Source organism: Cyrtonyx montezumae, unplaced genomic scaffold (genome assembly GCF_038088225.1).
Source record: "Cyrtonyx montezumae isolate F1298 unplaced genomic scaffold, pur_monq_1.0 scaffold_10, whole genome shotgun sequence".
Lineage (NCBI taxonomy): Eukaryota > Metazoa > Chordata > Aves > Galliformes > Odontophoridae > Cyrtonyx > Cyrtonyx montezumae.
In genome coordinates, this window is record NW_027071826.1 from 5,807,117 (window position 1) to 5,819,985 (window position 12,869).

At 43.3% G+C, this 12,869-nt stretch overlaps 1 protein-coding gene across 2 annotated transcripts in view; it reads right to left on the bottom strand.

Annotated features, from left to right (window-relative positions):
* Positions 1–1,629: 1,629 nt before the first annotated feature.
* Positions 1,630–12,869, bottom strand: part of KCNH5 (potassium voltage-gated channel subfamily H member 5) — a 140,211-nt gene continuing 128,971 nt past the window's right edge. The window contains exons 11-12 of one of the 2 annotated variants that reach the window (XM_065755665.1): positions 2,404–2,685; positions 1,630–2,349 (exon numbers count right to left, since the gene is read on the bottom strand). In XM_065755665.1, the coding sequence (XP_065611737.1) occupies positions 1,738–2,349; positions 2,404–2,685 (894 nt within the window). In that variant the 3' untranslated portion in view covers positions 1,630–1,737. Of the gene's footprint in view, positions 2,686–12,869 lie in introns of both variants that reach the window. The other variant, XM_065755664.1, reaches the window with a different exon arrangement.

Below are 12,869 nucleotides of genomic sequence, written 5' to 3' on the forward strand. Positions count from 1 at the left end.
GCTGGTACATATGTTTTATTCCAGGCACTTCTGAAAACGTGGGACCTAGATGCAAGAGGCCACTGAAATGTGGTAGAGATGTCCTTCTCTGAAGGATCCACTGCTCTCTGCTATGCCACCAGTAGCTCTGAAGTCACGATGGCCACTTCTGCTGTCAGTAGCATCTGCCTGAATTCTCAGACAAATCACCCACCACACCCAAGTGCAAACTCAGAGTCCAGGATCTCAGCTTCCAATAGCAGAAGAAACAGGGTCAACTGGAAAAGCATGTCCTGCTGCAGCCCTGCAAAGCCATCACAAAGGGCAATGCATCAGCCTAGGGGGCGGAGATGGAGGCTGAGCATGGATCAAGAATGGGAGATGCTGATGGGAGCCAGCCAAGAGGAAGGTAAGAACACCTGAGACACACATACTAGCATTAATATGCCTAACAACTGGTGGTGTGGGCATAGAGAGCCCAAGCTTGAATCTTAATATCCCATTTGCCAAAACCTTCATCAAGTCCAAGGCAAGGAGGACTTCATCCCCACATCGCACGCACCACTCTTCTACCTCAACATCACCTGAGTGCCTCAGGCTAAAGGGAATTTCGTCATCACCAACTTCCCATCCTGACTGCTCATTTTCTCTTTCTCAAAGAGAGCTTCAGATGGATAAACACCCACAGAAAAGGGTGTGTAGGGGGATTCGCCGCAGCCTTTTAACCTCTGTCTCCCACATCTGCTCCTGAGGCTCCTGAGCAGCTGAAGCATGACTGCTTTCTCCCTTTGCACAGACCTCATTCAAAGTCATTTTGCCAAAGGCAATGAAGGGGACAGGGGGAGAGCGAGCTCAGAAAAAAGGGACATCCTAATGAAGATACTGACAGAAGCGGACACCATTGCTAAGTGCTGCGAAGAGAATCTACATAATGTCACTAACGGCTCAGTAAAAATGGCATCAGTAAAAGGAGGCTTTTCAGAAAGATATTACCCCTAAGTAGACAGTGTGTGCAGCTGAGAGAGCTTCTGTTTGTTGCATTTCATTACATATATCACCATTACTATGTCCTATCTACGATGTTTAAAGAGCAGGAGGATAGCAGGAGGATACTTGAAAGAAAAGGCTGTGCATGCACAACACCCACACGAATAAATTCCAGTGATCTACTTAGCACCCAACATGGTGCCCTTCCCTGGCAACTGAGCTGAGCTCTCCCTTTAGGAGGAGTAAGGGGACTTATTACCAAATATACAGTATATTGTAATGGAATGATACCAGGAAATGGTACTACTTGAAGTCTGAACATGTCCTCCACTTCATAGTAACCTACTGCCTAACTTGGCAGAAAAGACAATGAGGAGGTAAAAGCTCAATTCACCCAGCCTGAGATCAAAACTGTCATGGCAATATTGGCAGGTTAGACCCTGATTCTTTAAATAGTACATTGCCTTTGTTAAACAAAAGTCATTCTTTTATTACATAATAGAGATTATAAATAAATGTAAAGTGTGCATGCAGTCAACTGCATATTATACAAGCAATATCTATGTTAATAATTGTTTTCTTTGGCAGGCCAGAATCCAGCTGGACATGCAATATTTACATATCAAAATCCTTGTTGTGTTCAAGTCATATTGGATGCAAGTGAAAATATATATGTATATATATTTACCTTATACACACACCTATATATGTATAAAGGTATATACACACCTCTGCATATATACTGTATACATATATACACATAGGTATATGCTAAAAGTGGATTTCATCTTTTTCTGATTCAGGTGATGCAGGCCTTGAAACACTAAAAATATCCTGGCAAGGTATCTGGGGGGGCCGCTGAGGTGATAAATGGGATGTGGGGGAAGAGACCTGGGGTACGTTCTTTTCAGACAATATCTTTAAAATTTCTGCCACCTGCTTCTCAAGGGCAGCCATCCTGCTGCTTAGCAGCTGGATATCTTCTTTGAGTTCGTGCTTGACTTCCTGCAGCGTGGTTTGTAAGGCCTGCTCAGGAATAGGGTAGAAAGGATGCCTAGCATCAGCCTGAATGGGGCTGTGCTCCAGGGGGCTGCGAGTCTCACCGGCTTTATCCAAGCGAAGGTCACTTTTTGTTATTCCACTGTCACAAGAGTCTGTTTTCCTCAGTGGGTTTTTATTTACACCGTTCTCTGAGTCGTTGCACTTGGGGTCCTCAGAGAGCAACCCCATCGACTCAGCCTTCGTGACGTTGTTCCAGTCTTCCTTCTTCTCCTCATGTGTCCCCATCGTGTTTTTCAGTCGAAGCCACCCTTTTCCATTTCCATTTTTCATCCGCATGGGACTGTTCACTTTGAGACACTTTTGATCTCCATTCCCGTTGGGCTTGAGCTCCATTGCATCCCTGTTGTTCTGCTTCACCGCCTCACTGGTTTTCACATAAGCCAGGGATGTCTGGATGGGGGTGATCTGAGACACGGTGACCACACTGGTGCCTGTGATGGAGGCCCCATTCTGCACGCTCCGACTTTCCACCTGAAGCTGGTTCCTTTCTGGGTCGATGTGGGTTGAACCTTGATTCCTCATCTCCTTTTGCTGTTTGAACTTCTGAAAGAGTTTCCGCACGGGGTGGTCCACAGGAATGCTCAGCGTCACCTCGTTCTTCTGGCGCATGCGCTCCTCTTCCTCCTTCTTGACGTCGCTGATTTTCCTGAAGATGATCTAGAGAGGACAAGCCCAAAACAGTCAGTACCCACAGGACACCAAACACAACAGTACAGCAAGAGTTAAGTGGAAGACAGGACCTCAATGGGGGAAAGATATTTCTCCTTCCTTTCTATCTCAGTTTCTTACAGTGAATTTAAATGGTGCTGATCAAAACATAGTAACCTCGGATATATGCTTCCACATAGACATACACATATGCACATTCTATCTTAAAGGTATAGATTAAAAGCGAGTTTCACCTGTATTTTTGATGTAGAGGACATAGCCCTGAAGAACTAAAAATATCCTGACAACATCAGAAGGAAAGAAACTAAACAAAGGGAAGAAAGAAAGCAAACATGAACCTGAATACAAGTTCTGCACCTATCCATTACACTCACACTTTTCCCTGTTCCGTTGCTCTCTTTAGTGCAGATCAAAAGGAAATGGTAAGTCAGCAGAGACTACAAAGCCATAAGCCTAACTCAATGAGCACACCCTTCCAGAGACTGGAACATCCAAATGTATGCACTACTTCTTAGCTCTCCTTCTTGCTACTGTTGTGGCAGTGGCCAGAGGGTGTATTTAGGTTCCCCATGTACCATGTTGCATGGTTTCACACAGCAGCACAGCAGTTAATGTGTCAAATACACGTGGGTGCCCTGGGAGCACTGTAATGGGGCTGTGTGATTCCTGAACCAAGTAATATCCACTGTTCCTTGATGCTGTGTCACTCAAAGGAGAAAGGCATTTAGTGCTGCACTTGTTTCACCCTGCAGCATCACTCTGTAGCAAGAGGAATGTGAGCATGTGAAAGGGCCCAACAAATCACCACCTCTAATCATAATGATCTTTTTTGCCTTGGTTCAGTTTTCTTGAATGTACAACTTCAATAGGATAGGGAAATCTGTTTCTTTGGAACTAAGGAGAAAAGAGCAAGATCCAAATACGGACTGCGTTGGGACAGCGTTGGTAACAAAAGCAAAAGAAAGCCCCAGCAATACGCAAACAAAACCCCTCACACCTAGATGCAGTGACACATATGCTCCTAAACATACATGCATTTTGATGCTCCCTTTCCCTGGTGCCCACCCTCATGGAGCCACTCTCTGAGCCACAGCAAGGAAATGCAAAAGAAGTTGCCCTTGACTCAGCAAAGTAAACCACATTTAATTGAAGCCACATTTTCCAACCAGTGCTCTGCACCATGCTGTGCCAGGCCACATGCCTCAGTCTTTGGAAACATCTGAAGAGGGGAAATATCCTCTACTCCCTGCTCATTGGCCACAGCACGAGGTGCCTGCAGGTGGTTGGGGATCCTGCAGGGCTGGCAGTGCTCCCACGCCCCATGCACCAGTTAATAGGGGGCTAGGAAGGCATGGAGATAACATCAATAACTTCCACCCTGCCTCTTGTTTACAAAGACCAGAGCCAACAACAGAACAGCAGAAACAACATCATTTTTTTTTAATTTCCTCTCCAAGCACTTGTAGTTCACTGAAAACTTCTTCCCCTGCAACCTTTTTCTCTCTTTTTTTTTTTTTTTAATTTCTTGCTTTTCTCTGTTGAAAATTTCTCTAGCCAGAGGTTATCTCCTTGTGTAGAATATAATTACCCATGACTGCTGCTGCTGTCTTCTGCAGAAGAAAAGCCAAAACTTTGCTAACCTGACACAGTCTGTCTTTTTCTATGTCAGAGTTGACCTGGACGGGGCTTTGAACAACTAGATCTAGGGAAAGATGTCCCTGCCATGGTTGGGGCCTGGGTGATCTTTACGGGACCCCTCCAAGTCATTCATTGCCATTCTACGATTCTATGGTCCCAGTAGACTCCATGAGATTATAGTACCTTGGTGGCTGGAGTCTTGGCTCTCCACCCACTGAACTACTCTCTCACAAGGAGGAAAACATTTCAACCCTTTTTTGCACAATGGACACTGTCTCCATTTCAGGACATCCACCCTTAACCATGGGAGTACTAACACTAGCACAGCAGCGATTCAGTCTTAGTTGGGACTACTTGATATTGTCATAACATGTACAAGTAAAATAAGGAAAAATATACAAGCAAAGAACTGGAGAAAAAGAAAGAAAAAAGAAAAAGAAAAAAGGTAGGATGAAAATTCTAGATGTAATAGTTATTTTGCAGTAACAGTTAACCATATTAGGAATGGTTTCATGCGGTTGGATTTACTTCCACAGCGGTTTATCTGAAGTCACATCCAGATTAAATGTGTTTACAGAGACTTAATTCTATTAAAGTCTAATAACTACTGCTAGCTCTTTTTATCTGTAAATAAGCACAGAAAAACACCTCCTGCTGACATGCCTCTGATTTGTGTGAGGCTTGTTTTCAAACCTTAAATTGCATGAGCTATTTTAGTTGTCCCTGACCCTTTTCAGAAAGGTTACGCTTAGGCCTGTCGAAACATATATCCTAGGAACAGGCACAAAACCCAAAGGAATTAATCAGAAGAAACTGAATTAACTGTGAGAAGAGCACATCTCAAGGAGTCAAGTGCCATACTCGGGTCTCCTGGCAAGTGCTAAATTCATTAGAAGTGACAGGGATTCAGTGTAAGACTTCATTTCCTTTGTGGATAGGACTGTGAAAGACCACCCCATGCAACACAAACCCTGTTTCATGAGACCGAGCTCCCATTTTTCTTTCTTTAACTTTTTTTTAGGAAGGAGAGGAATAGGGATTATCTTAGTTATCAAGCTGTCAAAGGTTAAATAAAAGTGAACTTATGGTCAGCCCTGAGAACTGAGGCACTTGGGTTATCTACGAGGCAGGCACAGGGCAGACAACAGTGACTTGGGAGCTCCATTTGTTCTTAACCCCCATCTCCCTTCCCTGCACACTGCACTGAGAGGTAACACACCACAGTGGTGACCCCAGCCCACTGTCACTTCCAAAGCAACCTTTACAAGTCCTCTTGTTCTTTAAATTAGTGGAATTAGTCAGTAAATCTATGATCTTCTCAGATGTTTTGAAACACACCCTTTTTCTCCTGTCTTTTTTTTTTTTTTTTAGGTACCATAATGTGAAAATTATCTCTCCACAACCTTATTTGATTTCCAAAGACCTCTCAGTAAGTGACTCCAAGGGCATGAATGAATTAAAGCTTCCAAATTAATTAATCTTAAAGAATTGCAGTAAGTTCATGAAAGTGGCAAATACTGGACCACAGATCATTGTGTCCTGTTCCCAGAATGTCTAACAGCTGTTGTCAGTGGTGCACAATACATGACATTTCACGGAAACCTATAACAAAAGGGCAAGCAGTTGTCATGGTGACAAATACAGCGGGGATGCACTGAAGGAGGCAGAGGGGAAGCCACACGAGGCCGTCGATGCAAAGATTTTCCCAGTGATTAATAAAGTCTGGGTACCCAGACTGAGATGTCCTACAACTGTGCCCAGTTTAAAAGGAAAGCTGAAGTCCTCTGTCTGAGGAGAGCTGCCATGCTGACATGGCATTTCAGTGTCCCACAGCTTTACAGGGCCACACAAAGCAGAACAGGGAGCCCTGCCATTTGGCTGCCATGGGGCTGCAGTTGGCTACCAACTGATAGGGTACTTCATGGATAGGATGAGGAGGGTGTTGCTCACTTCTGAAATCTTTGCTCCAGAGGTAACTGTTCTGTCTGTATTTAACATCTTGCAGATGTCCTCTCATCTGGTCATGCACAAGGTGGTGTATATATTTAAAACACTGTGTTTTCACATCTATTTAATAAAAGAACACCATGGGAGACCCCTTCATTCAATAACGTGGCCTTGAAGGCAACTACTTGCTGCTCCACTCCCCTGAAGCACTGTAAGTCAGATCAGTGAAATGACTGAGGCTAAGGAATTGGAAGAAATAAAACTGTGGACCATACCAGTGATCTATCTGAGAGCACAGGCCCAGAGTTGTGCTGGAAAATGAAGTAGAGGTCAAACACAGAATATATGAGTGGGAACTTTCCCAGATAGTTTCAGTAAAGAGGACAGTGGAAATAATTACATTTTTATTGAAATACACCAATCTTTCGGCCACACTGAAGGACTCAAGGCTCACTTGCAGCTGTCTGAGACCCTTTGCTAATGTTCAGATCCCACTGGAGAGATTTGATCCAGTCCACATCCTACACAACTGCTTAATAATAGAAGAATTACCTTCCATTGCCTCTTCTCTATTTATTAACAAGCCCTGTACTCTGCCATAAGGCGAACATGCTTTGTAGGAGTTACATGCTGGGACTATCCAGGAATGTGAATACAGACAGGTGATGGACCATCCGCTACCAAATGGACTGCAGAACAACTGGGAAGTGCTTGATTTTTCCTAAAGGCAGCAGTAACTTAGATCTTTTCTTCTATAACCAGCAACTGATTTTTTTTTTTTTTAGGAATTTAATTACCCTTGAGATTTCCTCCACTCACAAGGTTTAGCTGAAGCTGGGCAAATGGATTTGAGAGTTCTTGGCTACATGACCAATAACAGACAAATACCACAATCACATACACTCAATTCCCTCATTTTCTCTGATAAAAATGCTAAACAAAACCCAATATAATAAACAAATACATAATAATATAATAAACAAAACCCAAATACAACTGAAAATGTTAATAAGGAATGCTTAATTCGTGTCTAGGCTGAATGATAAAACAAACTTTCATGAAGATGTTTGAAAAAAAACTTGGTTAATTTTCACATCTTCAAGTGGATCATAGAACAGAAATTACTGTATTTCTCATGCTAATGGGAGAGATGAATTTGTGTGAAACCTACAACGTGAACACTGGATAACCCAGTACACACTGTGCTCAGATAACTGTGCCATTTTCCTTCCTATGAACAAACTACAAACTGCACCCGATTTCCAGGCCCTCGGAGCAGGGTCCACCTACAAAGCCAATGTCTTCAACTGAACTCATCCTCCTCCAGGAGCCACAGACAGCTCAGGGTCTGAGTCATCTCACCTGCAGCTAGATGTTAAAGCAGGTCAGACGGTCTGCACCCTGAAACGTCTGTTTGTCTCCTGTGCCTAAAAACTGAGCTTTGTGCAAGTTGCTCGGATGCAGACATCCCCTGTGTGACAGTAGGTAAGAAGTATCCAAACCCTGCCTCTAGCAGTGCAGATGTCAGGGTTAGGAGCAGGCTTTGAAAAAAGCCCTCCTTTAAAGCTTTTGTGTGTGTATTATAACCTTCATCTGATCCTATTTTTACTCTCTCCAGCATGCTGGGGTTATGGCCAGTTGCCAGTAGGATGCACTGCCCACCCCCAGAGACCAGCCAGCCTTTCCAGATAAGCTGTACTATTTCAAAAGCTGCAGAGGGAGGATGAGAGATGACTGCACCACGCCAGGCTGGTGGATCCAAGTGAGTTCTTAAGAAAAACAGATGTTTTATCTGCACAGAGGGCTCAGACAAACCACCAGGGAACAAGGTACGGGTAACAGCATAAGACAACTGATGGCTGTGTCCCATATGCCAAATGTTGCCCCTGAACATCAACCGCCTTGCATTGCAAATCTCATCCCAATCGCAAATGTATCAGGAGGATAGATCCTGTTCAAATCTCTCCCACAGCAGAGGAAGATAACCACCAATAAATCCCTTCTAGTGACTGCTCTGATGTGCCCAGATGAGCTTAGGTGGCTTCATGCCTCAGCCCTTGAGGACTAGCTCTCTCTAGGAGCCGTGCCAACAAAGGGCATATCTGGAGACCCTCTTTTTTGGTATTCTTAAAGCTATCCCAATTTTTCACATGCAACCTTTGGTAAAGGCTTGCTCCAAAAGCAAAGTGTTTTTTAAACCTAGGCAGGTCAAAGAGAACATGATACACTGACAAGACATACAGGGTAACGTTTATCAATGTAATTTCTTTCAGATATTAAATATTTTTTATGTTAATTTTAGATGTTTTTTTCCCTTTTAATTTATATTAATTTAAGTAGATTTAAAAAGTTCATCTGTTGAAACAATGTACATAAATGAATACATAGGAAATAACTTAAAATGAGTCTTTTTATTTTTAGTTAAATAGAAACTGGACCTCTGGAGCATGGGCTAGTGAAATGCACAGGCCTTCTGTATTTGTTTTTCAAGTGAAACTGTGCAGCCTGTGAGCTTCAGTTTTGAGCCAAAGAAATGGAAATCATAGAATTGTTTTTAGTTGGAAGGGACCTTTAAAGGCCATCTAGTCCAACTCCCTGCAATGAACAGGAAAACCTACAGCTCCATCAGGTGCTCACAGCCCTGTCCAGCCCAACCATGAGTGGCCCCAAGGACAGGGCATCCTCCATCTTTCTGGGCAACCTGTTCCACTGTTTCACCTATCCTACTCACTCCTACAAGGCAAGGAGTTTGGAGCAGACAGTCAGGATGGGAATACCAAGCCAGCAACACCCACTAAAGCCAGCAAGGAGCACTAGCTTCAACTCATCTTCCAGTAACAACATTTTGGTACTGCTAAGGTATGAGAGCAGCCTACTCTGCCTGCATGGTGCTCTGCTGGCAGGAATTTCTGCAACCAAGCAGCATGGTCAGAAACTCTCTGCTGAGAATGACAGTGGTAAGAAAGCTGGCAGGAATAGAGGGCAGCAGAAGCCACAAGAAGTGAGAGCAGAGATCAAAGTCAGAGCACCTCCTTCCAAATGCAAACTGCATTTAGGCTGCTTCACCTAATTTACTCCTGTAAATCTCCCTGCCCTCTTAGCTCACTTTATTAATCCGCACTCCAAGGAAGCACGATAGATGGCCTGAAATGATGGCTTTATTGTTCTGCTCTGTACACTCCTCAGATAGATAGCTTTACTTTGATGTGAAATTCTGCCTCAAAACCAAATTGCTCTAACAACAGTTTTAATTGCTCTCCAGTAAATTCTCCTTAATCCTCCTGTACCGGGAACTGTTTTTTGTTAAACCACTACTCCATCTGCATGTGGGAAAGGAATCACTGTCTTTGGCTAAGCAGTGAAAATGACCGACTGCTGAGCAATTAGTTAATCTCTGCGATAGGAACGTTTCACTGAACAGTCTTTCATGCTGGATTTTGGATGAGAAGAAAATTTCTGTGGGTTACTCTGCTGGCTGCTTGAAAGAAATGGTAAATAAGAACCCTTCTGCTAATTTCAAGTGATCCTGACTTCACAGAAATGGTTGCATGCAAAAGTAAAACCTTGCTACAAAGCACATTTTAATTTGCCATGGAGAAACTGTAATTATGTAGTTTCCTCCTAAGTGATTACAGAATTGACAGAGGTGAAGATTTCCAATACAAATAACAAAGTGATGCCTTTTCAGGGCAAGAAAAGTTATTTCTGTGAGGTGGAAAAAGCCCTTTCAATGGAAATTTAATCACATTTTATAGGCAAGAAAGAGGTCGATCCTTTCAGCTTTCCTTCATATAGACATGTGTTCCCCAAATTGCTCTTCTAAAAAAGGCACGTAAAGAAGAGTCTCTTCAGAAGAACCCAGCAATGGCTGAACTCCCAGAGCCCAAAACTTGGATGACCTTGTTGCTGGTTGCTCTGTGTTCTAGAAATTGGACATGGTAGGTCAAACTTTAATTCGGTTCCATTTTGTGTTCACAATCAATTTGTACAACACCCAACAACTCTTGCAGAGAGACATCTGCAAGACACCCAGCATGCTGACAGTCAGTCAGGCTGATCTGTATCTGTGAACAAGCATGCATATTTAAAAAGAGAGTGGTTGAGAGTTTGCCTCAACTATTTCATACTTGGTATGGATCTGAAGTCATCCTGCTTTAACTTAAAAACAAGTCTGGATTGAAGAAGAAAGAGAAGCAGAATGAGATCCAAGTCACATTTGTCACATCCCAAGGACATCATGATCTGACACAGAATCATAGAATTGCTCAGGTTTGGAATTTGGGAGAATGGATGATTTTGCTGATCCAGATAATGGCCAAGTGGAAGGAACTGTGCAAATCACACTGCTTCTGTGCATCTCCATCCCATGTGGTGCATGAGAAGATAATAATATTGCCATAATTTCTGCAGTTAATTGGAAATCTCTATATTGTGGCTAACTATATACAACCAAGAGACTAGGATTCACAGGCTGATAGCAGAAAGAGGTCAGTGTTTTGTCTTATTGCCAAAACAGAGACAGTTCATTAAGAAAAGAAGCCATAAAAAACATGCACTGATGTTCTTAGAATTTCAACTCAGGATAAAAAGCTTAAGTCTCTGCTGTGCTGAGACATCTAGGGCAGAGCACGAGGGATATACAGCACTACAGGAAGGCCCTTCCTGATGCCTTGATACGCCTTTCAGACTCAGAGTAGCACTGACACCTTCCTAGCAAGGAAAGACCAGTCCAGTTCCACATATTGAGTGATGGGTATCAATTTCACCAAATGACATGATAACACATTCAACTAAGTGTATACTGTGCTTTGAGGATATGGAGTCAGATTTCCAAGATATGCCAAAGCCTTTACTCCTATTTACACTATCACTTACATATACATGATCCACAAGAACTTTTTTTGAGAACAGGTAAGCCCCTCCTGGTCAAGCCGCCCTGAACCCAAGCACCTTCTGTCCATGTATTTAGCCTCCTTTTTCTCTGCATGCCAAAGGAAAACAATGCATGGATTTTTGGCTGTAGCAGGCATAGCAGCTACATCAGATACCTCTTGGGCTCTGTGTTCCTGCCAGGAAAATGATGCTCAACAAGGGCACCGTGCACCTTTGGATATGAGCAGCTTTGCCACAGGTTATAAACCAGGCTTTAGAATTGAAACTAATCTTTTTTTTTTCCCCAGATTTGCCCTCACTATTTTCTGATTTCATTGCTGTAACCAAACAGCAGATGCTACGCTGCAGAGCACTGAGTCTGATCTATTTCTCCAAATACTGCAAATTTCACATTCCACATACACATAGTTATTTTATTAATTTCTTCTATGGAGATACTCAAGACCCATCTGGATGCCTAGCTGTGCAACCTATTGTAGGGAACCTGCTCTCTGGACTTACAAATGTTTCTCACTCGTACAGTACACAGCTTTGGCAAGAAGGGAAGCTGAGCTGCTTAGAGGAACCACAGAATTCCTCAGGATTTCCAGACCCTGTGGAAGAGCAACCCTACAGAAGGCTAAAAGCTCAGGCTTGGTGGACTCAGGCTCTCTCACTGGATCTGAAAGAGAACCACAGCAAAAACCACTTCCACCCACTACACCAAAACCATCCCTGAGATTTTTGAACTCCACATTGATGTAGATAGCTGGTGACACATATCGACAAGTGGAGCCCTGCAACCATATTGCCACTACATCAGCAGTAGGAACCTCAGGGGTCTAGGAGCTGAAGGGAGTTTCCCATTGCCTCCTAGCCTGGTTGCATGGCAATGAGCTCACTGGAAGGCAGTGCCTGTTCAACAGGACAGCTTCAACTCAGGCAGGCAGGACTGGTCCTCACAAGCTTACAGTGGCCACTGGATCAATACCTGCTACTGGCACTGGCCTAATGAAATGTCAGCATGCAGCACTGCCAATTGATTAGGGTTTTGCTGTGCTCTGGATGAGATGTTTAGTACTGATGATTAAAGAAGAAACTCCTCAAGGAAAGCAGCCTTCATTCTGTCCAGTGCAGTGTCTCCTAAGAGTGATATGCTTCTGCGAATAAACAGGGAGAGACAGTGCAAATTCTCCATATGACAGCAGGGTGGTTTGAGCTTGGGGCAGACTGCAGAAACGCTGCTCTTTGGGATGGGGCAAAGTGCCAAACACTTTTCAAGCTGCTCTTCAGTCTGATTTAGCTTGGAACAGAAAATCAATCATCAATAATAATATGCAGTACTAATCTGCCACTCTTCTTTCCCCATATGGGAGAAGGCTGGATTCGTGATGCTGCGTCTTTGGCCAGATGTCAAAAATAGGGCACAGAGAGGTCATATCAGTTGCCCAGGGTCACTGAGCTGCTTAGTGGATGCGTGAGAGATGAAACAAAGGTTTACAGCCCAGAGCCCCCACACCAGGAAAAGCCATGCTGTAAAAAGATTAAATAAAGAAAGAATTATAAAGGCCTACATTAAAACTAAATAAATTAATTAATACAGCAATAGATTTTCTTTTCATTCTGTTCACTCTGGGACATACATGTCAGGATTTCAAATAGCTGAAAGTTGGAAGGGCTAGACTTTAATTGCAGTTAACAGATGAAGTTAAATC